The 14,521-nt window shown below is 39.6% G+C and overlaps 1 protein-coding gene across 1 annotated transcript in view; it reads left to right on the top strand.

The window, feature by feature from the left end:
• The window catches only part of LOC134677142 (glutamate decarboxylase), an 87,860-nt gene that overhangs the window by 63,072 nt on the left and 10,267 nt on the right, over positions 1-14,521 (top strand). The window contains exons 6-10 of the mRNA XM_063535601.1: positions 3,511-3,708; positions 4,718-4,836; positions 4,988-5,128; positions 6,675-6,785; positions 7,764-7,831. Of these exons, the coding sequence (XP_063391671.1) occupies positions 3,511-3,708; positions 4,718-4,836; positions 4,988-5,128; positions 6,675-6,785; positions 7,764-7,831 (637 nt within the window). The remainder of the gene's footprint in view (positions 1-3,510; positions 3,709-4,717; positions 4,837-4,987; positions 5,129-6,674; positions 6,786-7,763; positions 7,832-14,521) is intronic.

The raw sequence follows: 14,521 nt of genomic DNA on the forward strand, positions 1-14,521 counted from the left end.
GTCGTTTACCTTATCTTGCATTGGATGAAGGCCTTTTTCATTTATCGTGTGTCCCAAGTATGTAATTGACTTTTGGAAAAATTGACATTTCTTTTTATTTACATGTAATCCGCATTCCTGTAATTTTTGGAATACCGCCTCGATTCTCTGTAGTAGTTCCGTATATGTGCGTCCTTGTATGGCAATGTCATCGAAAAAACAGGCTGTACCTTTCATTCCTTGCAGGGTTTGGTCCATGTATCGTTGCCAGATGTTCGGCGCTATTTTAACCCCAAACATTAACCTCTTCACCTTGTAGGTGCCTTTGCATGTACTAATAGCTTGCATTGCGGCTGTTTCTTCATTCGTCGTCATATGTAAATACGCCTGATTAATGTCTAGCGTGCAAAAGTATTTCCCGCCGCTAAGTTTCGAAAATACCTCTTCTATTCTAGGGATCGGATAGTTGTCATCTTCCAGGTTTTTATTTAATGTAGCTCTAAAGTCTGCGCATAAGCGTACCTTCCCAGTTGGTTTTATCACCGGAACTACTGGTGTGCCCCACTGAGAATACGTTACTTTTTCTATTATCCCTTCTTCTTCTAATCGGTCTATTTCGGCTTCAACCTTGTCTTTAAGAGCAAATGGTACTGGACGTGGCTTCAGAAATATAGGTATAGTACCATCTTTTAACTTAAACGCAACTTTAAAGTTTTTAATTTCTCCCACTTTTTCCGAAAATAGCTCTTCATGATCTTGTAATAATTTGTTCAGTTTATCTTTAAATTCTTTCTCTGTAACATCTTCTTCCGTAATTGTTTTTATGTCAAAGTCTATATTTAACGCTCTCAACCATTCTCTTCCAACGACTGTGTCTACGTCATCATTGATTACGAATATTCTTCCAACAATCTCTTTATTTTTGTATAGGATTTTGACTTTGCATATTCCAATAGGTTCCATTATTTGTTTGTTGTATGCACGTAGCTTTATATGTGTATTTTGTAGTTTCACGTTTTTAAAATTCTTTTCAAAGTATTCTTTAGAGCATGTAGTAACTGCAGCTCCCGTATCCATTTCAATAGTGTGCATTTTTCCATTTATCTGAAGTGTAATGTTGAATTTGTCTGTAGATGAGTTATTATGTATTTTCTTTATTTCGTATATTTCTTCTTCACTTTCGTAGTATGATAGGTCACTATCCATATGAAGTTGTTTTTGTTCTTGGAAACAGACTGACTGTACATGTCCCTTGGTGTAACATTTCTTGCAGTATAATTTATTTCTCAGTTTACATTGATTAGCTTTGTGGTTTTCTTTTCCGCATCGGAAGCAAGTGATGTTATCCTTCGTATTATTATTTCCGTTGTATGTATTTTTATTTTATTCGATCATAACTCGTCGCCATTCTGTTGTATCTCTAATTACATTAAATAATAATATAGAAATATATACGTGCTTTATTTGATAGCTAAATCAATAAGTCAACTAAACTCAAATGTGACATTCCTCTAGTCATCGATATCTAAGTAAACCATGAAGGTCTAACAGTAAGGGCTAAAGTACCCAGACCTTTCGGTAACTGAGGGGCTACCGCGAAAACCGAAATACGCAAATTGCGGGGATCTTTCCCTTTTACTCCAATGAAGGCGTAATTAGAGTGACAGAGAAAAATGCCTGCAATTTGCGAACTTCGATTTTCGCGGTTATAGCCCTGTTTCGTATATTGTATAGAAGGGATATTCAAAGCTTGTAAATAAGGCTAGCCGCCGAAATGATAGTGGGAATTCGCGTCTTTAGAATCTAATTTTGAAAAAAATTTTACCAGTCTGCACTACTTACGAGTCTTAAGTCCCGAAACGAGCTTTTTATTGACTCTAGTACTTTTTACGCAACTCAAAAGGCTTCGGGCTTCTGAATAAAGGCCCCGTCAACAATTTTGTGGGTTGCATCTAACTCATATGAATCTTACATGAAAGACAATCTATTTTTCACCACACCAGCTCGGAAAGGCTTACTTTGCACTTCAAAAACTGATAGCAAAGTTGCATTTTACTCACATGTGAGACAAAGTAATCAAATGCAAATTTTGAGTTGGTTTCTTATGTTTGCTGGTAGAAATTACTTTTAAACGATGATTTTGGATGATAAATATTTAATAACATTCATTTGGATTTGATTTGGTTTGATTTTGTTTGATATTTTACATTTAATATTTGCTTCAGGTGGTGAAAAATTTTGTGTTTCACTCTGGGGCAAATTTTGTTTATCCCTCGTGCTTTGAAACCCTCGCAACGCTCAAGATTCCATTTTTCGAACCACTCGCTACGCTCGTGGTTCAATTGTGGAATCTTTCGCTTGCTCGGGTATCAATATTAGCACGAGCGGTTAAACAACAACTTTGCCCCCTTGTAAAAAAATAGTACATTTCGATGCTAGTGCGGAAGGTATGTCATTACTTCACGAGTACCGAGATATCTTGCCACGAGCCGCAGGCGAGTGGCAAGACTCGGGACGAGTGAAGAATGACATTTCCGCACGTGTATCGAACGACGTTTTTTAATACAGTTGCGAAAAAATAAGAAAAACATTGTTAATCGTACACTAAACAAAAGTGGTAACAGTGACAGCTCGGTTAGACGTCGTCTTTAAGTATATTATATCTATGGGCGTTTGACAGCTATTCCGTTCCATTCAGTCAACTTATTAAGAACGGAATTTTCAATATTGAATATTAAAAATTAAACGTGTTATAATGATGAAGAGGTAAGTAATTAAATATGAAATATGTAATATTTTTCGTATTCTTACATTAACGGTAGGTTTTTATGCTGATTACGACGTTTAAAGGAAACTAATATTAACACTCATCAATAAGTAGTCGTGAATTGGAACAAGTATAAATTTAAAAAAATTGGAAAAGTAAAAAGCACTAGTTCGAGATAACCAACTTTCCGCACGCTAAACAGCTACGTAAAGTAGCACTTCTTGAGCAACTGTATTAAAAATAACTATTAAATACTTATAAGCGGAAAGTGCTTTTATTAACACATAATACATAAAACTAAATTAACAAAACTACTAATAATAAATAAAACTATTTACTTACTTAAAAAACTAACTTAATATCAATTAATATTAAATAAAACTAAACTAAATTAGAGAACTATATTAAAACTAAATTGGAGCTAGAAGAAAGAAAAAATGAAACATTTTTTAAAAAAAATAAAGAACTACTCAAAAATTACTCCCACATTTATGTATATACAAAGGTTAACTGGAAGAGATCCCTCAAAGGGATAAGTTCGCCTTTGTACTTCTTGCTAATTGTATGTTATTTTTAATGTCTTTTTGTACAATAAAGAGTGTACTACTACTACTACTACTACTATACAAAAATTTCTAACGAAGTTATAAAAAGAACACCAAAACGGCCGGCCAAAAGCTCCGCCTGCGGGATTGATCCCATAACGCTGGCTGTGTTTCCTCTCAGTGCCTAAAGTTTTATCAAAACTTCCCCCTTGCCCTCAGGCCACCCCCACTTCTTCAACCAGCTGTCCTGCGGCTTGGACATCATCTCGCTGGCCGGCGAGTGGCTGACGGCCGCCGCCAACACCAACATGTTTACGTACGAGATAGCTCCCGTCTTCATCCTCATGGAGAATGTGGTGCTGGAGAAGATGAGAGCCATGATCGGGTGGAGCGACGGGGACTCCATCCTTGCCCCTGGTAAGTGAAGATTGTATCCATATTTAATGACACAAACGGGTCTACCGCGATATAATTTCATTGTTTTTACCTTAAATTCAGACGTTTCAACTGAGTTGCACCAGCTGTGGTCACGGAAAGACTGACGTCCCAGCAAATGTCAACGGAGATATAAATAAAACACCACTAAGCTATCCCAAATTAATAGCTTATAAAAATGTTCGGGGTAGACAAAGAAATTGCAGGTACCCGTTAAAGCTTGAAGATTGTATTGTCAAAAATGCCTATAGGCTTCCAATTGTTCCAAAAGTTGTCAATCATTGTTTACAAAAAGCTAGTATCTAATATATACTCGTAGCGGTGTATACAAGTTCAAATGACTGTCTTTATAACGGATAATCTAATATAACTTTATCTTTATCAGCGGTGCTTTAAGAAGGGATAGAAAAAAACTTACGGTGTGTAACAAAATATCTGGGCTCGTAAAAAGTGTTCCGTTCCCGTGCAATGGTGAATGTAATAAAAGCTCATCATCATTTACTTATTTAAGAGTTAGACTCTTGTCGGTGGAGCGATTTCCATGCATGTCCTCTGCCTTCTCCTTCTTCTTCTTCCTCGCGTCATCCCGGCATTTCGCCACAGCTTATGAGAGCCTGGGGTCCGCTTGACAACTAATCCCATGATTTAACGTAGGCACTAATTTTTACGAAAGCGACTGCCATCTGACCTTCCAACCCAGAGGGTAAACTAGGCCTTATTGGGATTAGTCCGGTTTCCTCACGATGTTTTCCTTCACCGAAAAGCGACCTCTCCTTCTCCTTGACAGCCTAATAATACGACACGACGTTGAGCTTTTACTTGGTCTACGAACGTTCTCCTTGGTCTTCCCCTCCGTCTCGTTGCCTCAACTCTCCCTTCAATGATATTTTTGATAAATTCATCGTGTCGTAGCAGGTATCCAAGCATCTTTCCTCTTCTGTCTGTGTTGTGGAACTGAAAAAGTCTTTACTAAGTTTTATGTTGTTCACAGGTGGCTCCGTGTCCAACCTGTACGCGTTCCTGGCGGCCAGGCACAACATGTTCCCGCAGTACAAGGAGAAGGGGCTCTCCAGCATCCCTGGACATCTCGTCATGTTCACCTCCGACCAGGTGAGATTGCCTTGGAGAAAATACCTAAATATATAGGTATAGTACAAAACTAAGCCAGACAGCGCTGTCTCCTCCTGTATCCTCATAAACTTATTCCTTGTAAAATGACCATATCCAGCTTGTATTAATTGATTACTTTCAATTGCCCCAGTGCCATTACTCCGTGAAATCCTGCGCGTCGGTCTGCGGCCTCGGGACTGACTACTGCATCTCCGTGCCTTCTGACGAGCGCGGGCGCATGATCCCGGCCGAGCTGGAGCGGCGCGTGCGCGAGCATAAGGACAAGGGGAACGTAAGTAATTGCCCCAGTGCCACTACTCCGTGACATCCTGCGCGTCGGTCTGCGGCCTCGGGGCTGACTACTGCATCTCCGTGCCTTCTGACGAGCGCGGGCGCATGATCCCGGCCGAGCTGGAGCGGCGCGTGCGCGAATACAAGGACAAGGGGAACGTAAGTAATTGCCCCAGTGCCACTACTCCGTGAAATCCTGCGCGTCGGTCTGCGGTCTCGGGACCGACTACTGCATCTCCGTGCCTTCTGACGAGCGCGGGCGCATGATCCCGGCCGAGCTGGAGCGGCGCGTGCGCGAACACAAGGACAAGGGGAACGTAAGTAATTGCCCCAGTGCCACTACTCCGTGACATCCTGCGCGTCGGTCTGCGGCCTCGGGGCTGACTACTGCATCTCCGTGCCTTCTGACGAGCGCGGGCGCATGATCCCGGCCGAGCTGGAGCGGCGCGTGCGCGAACACAAGGACAAGGGGAACGTAAGTAATTGCCCCAGTGCCACTACTCCGTGACATCCTGCGCGTCGGTCTGCGGCCTCGGGGCTGACTACTGCATCTCCGTGCCTTCTGACGAGCGCGGGCGCATGATCCCGGCCGAGCTGGAGCGGCGCGTGCGCGAGCATAAGGACAAGGGGAACGTACGTATATTTATTCTCACACAAACCGGGTGTGGCCTGTACCACGAGCAAATAACTAAAACATAGATCGTACTCCTCAAACGGTGACACTTTTGTTCAACAACTTTAAAATATTATGAAGTATTTACACTTCCTACTTTTCATACAAAATAAATATTATCTTCAATGGACGCCATCGCCACGCCATATCATTGTGATTGACGTTGCTTGTCATGCCTTTAACATAATAAAATTCGCAATACATTGCGTCTTAGAATAAACTTTAAAGTGTATTAAAAATCAAACCACAAGTTATTTTTAAAAGTCGCTGAACAAATGTTAGTCAGTATGAGGAGTACAGCCTACAGTTAAATTTTTTTGCTCATATTACAGGCCACACCCGGTATACATACAAACATGAACGCTGAAAACAATACACTCTTTTTTTTGGGCAGTCGTGTAAAAAAAATGGTTGTCTGTGAAGTCGGTTTATGGACGATAATTTTGCGTGATAACGTCATAAGAAAACGTGGCCGTAACGTTAGCATGGAGATCCGTCCACAACGTTACCAAGGAGATATGTCCACAACGTGACACTTTTTCACTGTACGGAAAAATGTACAGTTCGCGCGAACACACTAGTTTTCTCTCCTGTGGGCAATAGTTAACAGCTTGCGGGCATGTAAGTATGTACGAGTAATGATTTTATCATAGTTCTCAAAATAAAAGGAAGACCTTTTCTCGTGGATAAGGGTTAAATCAGAAAATTCACCTTTATAGCCCTTAACTCTTGTGTATGGAAGAAAGACACATGAAATAATACACACACACACTCTCTACAGGAAAGTCGTAACACAGTTTTCTGTATGACCCACCTATACTCTCCAGTTTATTGACGCCACGACATGTTTGCTTTAATGTTTGTGTTCGAACAGGTACCGTTCTTTGTGAACGCGACGTCCGGGACCACCGTGCTGGGAGCGTTCGACCCGCTGCCCGAGATCGCCGACATCTGCCAGAAATACAACATGTGGATGCACGTCGATGTAAGTACCTTCACACACATCTCGTAATAATTGATTTACATTTTACCAATCAAGATATGTATAAGGTAAACGTACTCGTGCTCAACGCGGTCCCAGTACATGTCATCTTGAAACTTAAGTTATTGTCAATAGAGGTGACAGCAAGGTGACATTTATTGGGCATTAGCATGTCGAGCACTAGTACGTTTACGTTATGTAAGCTATCTTGCAACGATGGTATCCTAGTCTAGGCGGTAGTGACCCTGCCTACGAAGCAGGAGTTTAGTAGCATCAATAATATAAATAAATATTATAGCACATTTTTACACAAATTGACTAAGCCCCACGGTAAGCTCAAGAAGATTTGTGTTGCGGGTATGGGTACTCAGACAAATAATATTAAATATCTTAAGAACGGGTCACTCACGTATTTTAAGTCGAAAACGCTCGACATGTTTCACTCCGTACCGAGATATTTATATAGTCCTCCACATCGATTTCGATGACGGCGACCTCAGCAATCAAGGGATTTTCCTCTTATGAGCTCTTATGTGGCTGGCCAGGCCAAACTTGTTTTTAAAAACTCTGTCACATTCACGGCAGTAGAGTTGACCGGCTGTGTTGTACGTATATACGTAGGAGGGCTTAGGCCTTTCCTTGCGTAATTGGCGTTTTACGTCTAGTGTCGCGAGGCGGTTTTCTTCAAACGACTTGATGGATTCAAAGATGGTAGACCGCCAAGATGACCGCTTTGCAGCGAGCTCCTCCCAACGTACCAAGATATTTAATATGTCTGTGTCTCACGGAAGTTTTGTTACTCAGACAAATATATATAAATATTTAAATACATAGAAAACAACCATGACTCAGGAACAAATATTTGTACTCGATATATTTGGATTCGAACCCAGGACCATAGGGGCAGGGTCACTGCCGACTAGGCCAAACCGGTCGTCAATGTAAAGAAACATGCATATTTAACTGATGTGTTGTCCACAGGCTGCCTGGGGCGGCGGCTTGCTGTTCTCCAAGAAGTACCGTCATCCGCGACTCACTGGCATTGAGAGGTTTGATTTTTCTGTTTATTTTATTATATTGTAAGTAAATAAATTTATTGACAATTAATTGACAACACATGGTTGAAAGAGAAGTAAACAAAAACGTTACTTTTGACACTGACACATCTAATCGATATCGTTTCTAGATCTATTAATTGACGTATCTTAAATTTCGAATCGGGTGTACATTGTCTTTGTCACACTGCGCTGTCACGTGAACAAATATGACCATCATATCCAATGCTTGTAATCAAACAATCTACTATCAAAACTAGACCCAATCATTATTGACCCAAAACGTATCATAAATTCATAAGCATTTAATTATATTTAATATTTTACATATTATGTATACATGCATATGTATAAAACTTGAAACTAAAACCCGTTCTGAGCCATGCCGGGTCCAAAGGTCCCCATCACACTAGCAGCGTTACCCCGCTGTATTAATTATTGTATTTGTTAGGAGTATCTTGGAGTGGTCAGGATCCTTTACTAATCTTGAAATCTCAGATTCTTTTGTTGGAGGATTGACAATATTTCACTGTAATTGTGGAGAATTTTTTAGAATAAAACATACGAGTATATTATTATTAACCTCCGATCTCATCATAGGCCAAAATCTACATAATCAAACAATGTCTGCGAAGAACTCGTTAAAGGATGACTCACGCTAGACCCGTCTGGGCCCGGGCCGAGGCGACCCTTCTATGACGGCTGATCGGTGATCACGGGGTGCATTTCATAGAAAACGAAGCGCTTGAAGCTCCGCCCCGGTCTAGTGTGCGTCATCCTTGGGTTAAGATGGTTTTTAAAACTCTCATCTCATGTCTATTTTAGCCGTAAGTTAACCTTGGTCTTAATGATTCTACTAATTTCCAATGCGTTATTTAGCACCCTTATTCCACTCAAAGCTCCTGAATCTGAATGAACCATTAGCAGTGTTTCAACACGTCGAGGCATTAACGCATCGATCAAACGCTAACAGCCGCGAGCGCCGAACCGTGTGACAAGCCAATAGGGTTGCCTCCGTTTACCAGTTCTACATTCATTTAAAAAAAAAAATTATTATGTGACGACCCTGCATTTATTATATGTTGGTTTTGTGATATAAATAAAACTTGTGACAAATTACTAAAATTTAGTTTTTTTATATCAATACTAAGGAAGGTAAGTGATTGGGAAACTTATCGATACTTTAATAAATTAAGACTTAGGGTTGATTTAGCCGGCGCGCGAACTCGCATGCAATTTTAGTTCTTTACATTGCGGACTGTTGGTTACGTTCAATTCACCCGACTGATCAAAACCCGCAATGTAATGAAACTCGCATGCGAATCCTCTCATCGTCTAAATGAACCCTAATATTAAGTATAGTGTATAGGTTGCCTAATAACCTACACGATAAGCCGATTATTCAACAGGTAAATACGTATTGTCAGATGCCATATCTACAGAGAATCCTGACATATAATAGAACATTACGATAGAAGTACGAAAAGTAGGAACGAGTGGCGATAAATTGAAACACGACCGAAGGGAGCGTTTTAAATCGACACAAGTTGCGAATTACCGTTTCGCATGTGTTGTACAAAGATTTACATTTTATTTACCTTTACCTTACCATAGTTATCATTACCTTTAAATTTTTGACATAGGAACGTATTGTCCTTAATTCCGCCCTATTAGGGCGGTAAAGTAGCACCATGATGTACTGTAAATGATTAATTCAATCATATTAAATATATTAAGAACGGGTCACTCACGTATTTTAAGTCAAAAACGCTCGTCAAAATAAGTGATACGTAAAGTACGTGAGTGACCCGTTCTTAATATATTTAATATGTCTGTGTCTCACGGAAGTATTGTTATTAAAATTATTTCAATCATACTGCACTATGACGCACTGCCAACCCTAGCGGGGATTAGGCCTGACGCAGACGGTTCACACGTCACGTCACTCGCGAATGGGGAATCCGTGTACCGATGGGAACTGTCAATCTGTCACGTCACACTCTCAATACTCTGATCCCGAGAATGACAGCCTCTATTAATAGGTATATACAGTATGTGTCTGACCATGGGGCTTTAATTCCAGGGCTTGATTTTACTCGCTAAACTGAGCTACTTTTATTATGGGAGCAACCCTAAAATCGTGGAAAATTTTTTGGCTTTTCCATAGAAAACGTCGACATCTGATCACCCAAAATGTATGAAAATAATTTCGGGATTTCGGGGTTGGTGCCATAATAAAAGTAGCTCAGTTTAGCGAGTAGAATCGAGCCCTGGATTTAAAGCCCGATGGTCAGTAACACCCTGTATTTGTAGTTAGCGGTAATTTCGATAAGGTTTTGTAAAAAAAATATACAATTTTTATCACCAACTGGAATATATTTCAATCAAATATTACTTTTTTTTACTCAACGAAATAGTTCTGAGTCAAATCAAAATTTTAGTCATTTGTTTTATAAAGGGGCAAAGTTGTTGTTTAACCGCTCGTGCTAATATTGATACCCGAGCAAGCGAAAGATTGTAAAATAGAACCACGAGCGTATCGAGTGGTTTGAATATTCGAATCTTGAGCGTTGCGAGTATTAAACAAATTTAAACAAATTTAAAAACACGAGGGTTAAACAAATTTGGCCACCGAGTAAAACAAAATTGTTCACCACACCAACGCGACTGTATACCTATTTAATACTTACCGTAAAATATCACACAAACTCAAACCAAATCAAATCCAAATGAACGTTATTAAATAATTATCATTCAAATACATCCAACTCAATATTTGCATTCGATTACTTTGCCACTCTTCTTCTTGGTCGCATCCATCATGACTGATGATCGTGGTTGGTGGGTTTGGTTCGGGCACGAACACACTCTCGCCATCGATTCCGGTCCATCGCTTTCCTCACCACGTCATAGAATTTCTGAGATGGTTCCTCGCCTTTGAGTTGGTCAGTCCATCGTGCTGGTGAACGGCCCCGTGACCTTTTGCCATCAGTATTACCAACAACGATTAACCTTTCCAAACTTTCGTCTCCCCTTCTCATTATATGGCCAAAGTAACTTAGGAAGCGTTGTTCACAGATTGTGGACAATCGCACTTTCACGTCGAGTTCCAACAGTATGGAGTGATTCGTGCGCTTAGCTGTCCATGGTATTCTCAGCATACGTATGCTGAGAATACCATGGACTTTGCCACACATGTGGATAAAACGCAACTTTCTCATTAGTTTTTAAACAACCAAGAGAGCCTTTACCAGCTGGTGTGGTGAAAAAAATATTCCAAAACAACAACACGTCTGCCCGATTCGATCTTTAAGATACGTCAAAAATTAGCTAAAGATACGATATTGATCGGATATGTCAGTGTCAAAAGTGACATTTTTATTTGAAGAAACGTCGCTTTTAACACTGACATATCCGATCCATAAGTATCGTATCTTTAGCAAATTTTTAACGTATCTTAAAATTCGAATCAGACCGAAAAACGCGAATCGAATCGAAAACGGCACAAAACTCACGTGCTACGAGCTACGCCGTAGCACTTCGTAACACCGTAGCACAGCAGTATTGGAAATATTGAGTTAGATTCTAACACCCTTATTCATAAACGCGCTACTAACCTCAATTAGCTAATAATCGTTTGTCTTTATCTGTCATTTTGACTTATGTATTTGTAAGAAAGGGACAAAACATAGTTTAACTAAATCAGGCCCGTAAAGTTTTATGAGTTAGGGGGTAATTTAATATTGTATCATAGTTTACAACTGGTTTTGATACGACCACGGCGAGGCGAGCGTCATAGCGCTTGACGCGCATCTCACGCATGACTTTCACGTCATTTCGCATGCACCAATCATTGTGAGCGATCTTCAAGGTCATATTAATAGATCCGAATTGTAACAAGTTCTGAATCGGGCTCAATGTCAATCATATAAGGCCCACTTGCACCAACCCACAAACCCGGGGTTAAGCGGTTAAACCGTTAACCTAATGTCAACTCCAGGTTTAACCGGTTAACCCTGGATTAGTAGAATGGTGCAAGTGGCCCTAATATTCAAATCAGACTCAAATTCATTTAACAACTACAGAAAAAAATTTGATGGCTCTTAAAAACCTAGCTTTTTATAGCACTCTTCCCCTATTAAAGCCCCGCTGTGCAAACATTCGAGAATATGTTTAAAGTTAAGTGAAGCCCCCGGAGGGCCCTCGGCATTCATTAAAGCCCTATTATGTAAAAAACAAAGCCGGTTCTCATCAATCACGCCGCGCTCACACCATAATGTAATAGGTACATATAGCAAAAATAGTGTAAAAAAGCCTTATTTAAGGAAATGTCCCAACGTCTCATCGACACCACAGGTGACCAGAGGGCTGGCAGCTACCTCGGCCAGAGAATAAGCCTGGCCATCCAAAAAGGAAAGGCTGCCAGCCTCCTGGGCACCATAACAAACGAAGGTGACCAGGGGAGCATTTTTTACCTATAAGTTAATTTAAGATCTGTTAAATTTTAGTTTAATTTTAATGTTGTTTTTATTATCATTTTATTTGTTATTGGTGAATAAACTTCTTAATAAGTGTAAAAAATTATAAATGATATTATCCACAGTTGATCGAATCAACATTTGATAAAATCAAAATCAAGTGGATTTCATGTGGACGCGAAATCTGACAGTTGTACTTGTCGAATTTGGCCCCAGATTGGCTACTCTCCTACTAGTCAAATCAGCTTCTTTTTTAAAACTGTCAAAACGATTTGCTAATAAGGAATTTATACGAAAACTTGTGTAGTGACGTCACAGTCAACTCACCTACTTTTTATACTTCCATCCGATTTATTAAATATAAATTATATTTAAAAATACGAGTAACTGCTATCTATCTTTTTCTAATAATTATCTGATGCTTTATTTTGTGCATGGTGTAATTAATAGTTATTTGTTTCACTCGGGGGCAAAGTTGTTGTTTAACCGCTCGTGCTAATATTGATACCCAAGCAAGCGAAAGATTCCAAAATTGAACCACGAGCGTAGCGAGTGGTTCGAAAAATGGAATCTTGAACGTAGCGAGGGTTTCAAAGCACGAGGGTTAAACAAAATTTGCCCCCGAGTGAAACACAAAATTTTTCACCACACCAACCCAAAGAAAATATTAAATGTGAAATATCAAACAAAATCAAACCAAATCAAATCCAAATGAATGTTATTAAATATTTATCATCCAAAATCATCATTTAAAAGTCAATTCTACCAGCAAACATAAGAAAACAACTCAAAATTTGCATTTGATTACTTTACCTCACATGTGAATAAAATGCAACTTTGCTATCAGTTTTTGAAGTGCAAAGTAAGCCTTTCCGAGCTGGTGTGGTGAAAAATAATTTATTTTAAGTACATAGGAAAATACCCAATTGTAAGATCACGGTGTGACAGACGCCCTAAGCTTCACGTAGGGTTGATCCCGTCTGAGTCAACAAAGATAGAGCCGTTCAACCCTATATACAGGCACCTCGCAATACGTGGTTCAAACAAACAAATTTCCATATGAAGAAGTTTGTTTACTGGAAAAAAAAGTCACCGAGTACTTGGGGGTCATCCATTAATTACGTCACACGTTTAGGGGGAGGGAGGGGGTCAAGAAAATGTGACATATTGTGACATGTGGGAGGGGGGAGACACAAACTTTGTGACGTCACTTTAACTTCATCAGTAACCGAAAATTTATTTAAATTATTTTATTCGCTTTACATTTAAATAACAAGTTTTTGAAACGATAATCGTTTTTATTCGTTTAATTTTCTTTCCTAAGCAGTTTTGGGTTATAAAATTACTAATATTTATAACGTCAAAAATATTTTGATAAAATATTAATAATACTTAGATACTTACTTAATTCGATTTGGCGATTTCGTAGAAAAAATGTGACGTCACACTAGGGGGGAGGGGTTTGCCAAATGTGACCAAGTGTGACAAGGAGGGGGGAGGGGTCAAAAAACCTAGAAATTCGTGTGACGTAATTAATGGATGACCCCTTGTATACTTTACAAATTCTTCTGCCCGCGATTGCGACTGCGTACAATAATAAATAGGTCATCACCAGTATTTAAGAGCTATGCTCTTGTCGGTGGAGCAATCGCCACTCTTCTTTTTGCTGGGCAAGCCTTTTAACTCCCTCGAACGACACGACAGAAACTTTTTCTTTTATTTGGCTGAGTTATGAGGTATGTGAGCCTGGGCCTTCCTCTGCGTCTTTTCCCCTCAATCTTGCCCTCCAGGATGTTTAAAAAGAATCTGTCGTGCCGTTAAAGTGGCCAACCATCTTGCCCCTTCTGTTAGCTATTGTGTCTAACAGGCATCTCTTCTCTCCTGCCATGCTCAGGACCTCTTCGTTCGTCTTCCTTTCTGTCCAGCTAATCCTTAGCATCTAAGAAATAGGTACAGCAATAAAAACTGACTGACTTAGTTTGACTACCATTTCGTATGTACAGATCTCTCTCAGTTACTTAAAGGTTAGCTGGAAGAGATCCCTTAAGAGGATAAGTCCGCCTTTGTACCCATTTACTGTATTTTCTCTCTGTGTTATGTAATTGTTTTTTGCAATAAAGTGTTTACTACTACTACTACTAAAACTATCGTACATATTGTATACTTACAGTGCTTACTTTGTTAAAAGTAAATATTTTTTCGCCTA

The sequence above is a fragment of the Cydia fagiglandana genome, chromosome 25 (assembly GCF_963556715.1).
Source record: "Cydia fagiglandana chromosome 25, ilCydFagi1.1, whole genome shotgun sequence".
NCBI classification, from domain to species: Eukaryota; Metazoa; Arthropoda; class Insecta; order Lepidoptera; family Tortricidae; genus Cydia; species Cydia fagiglandana.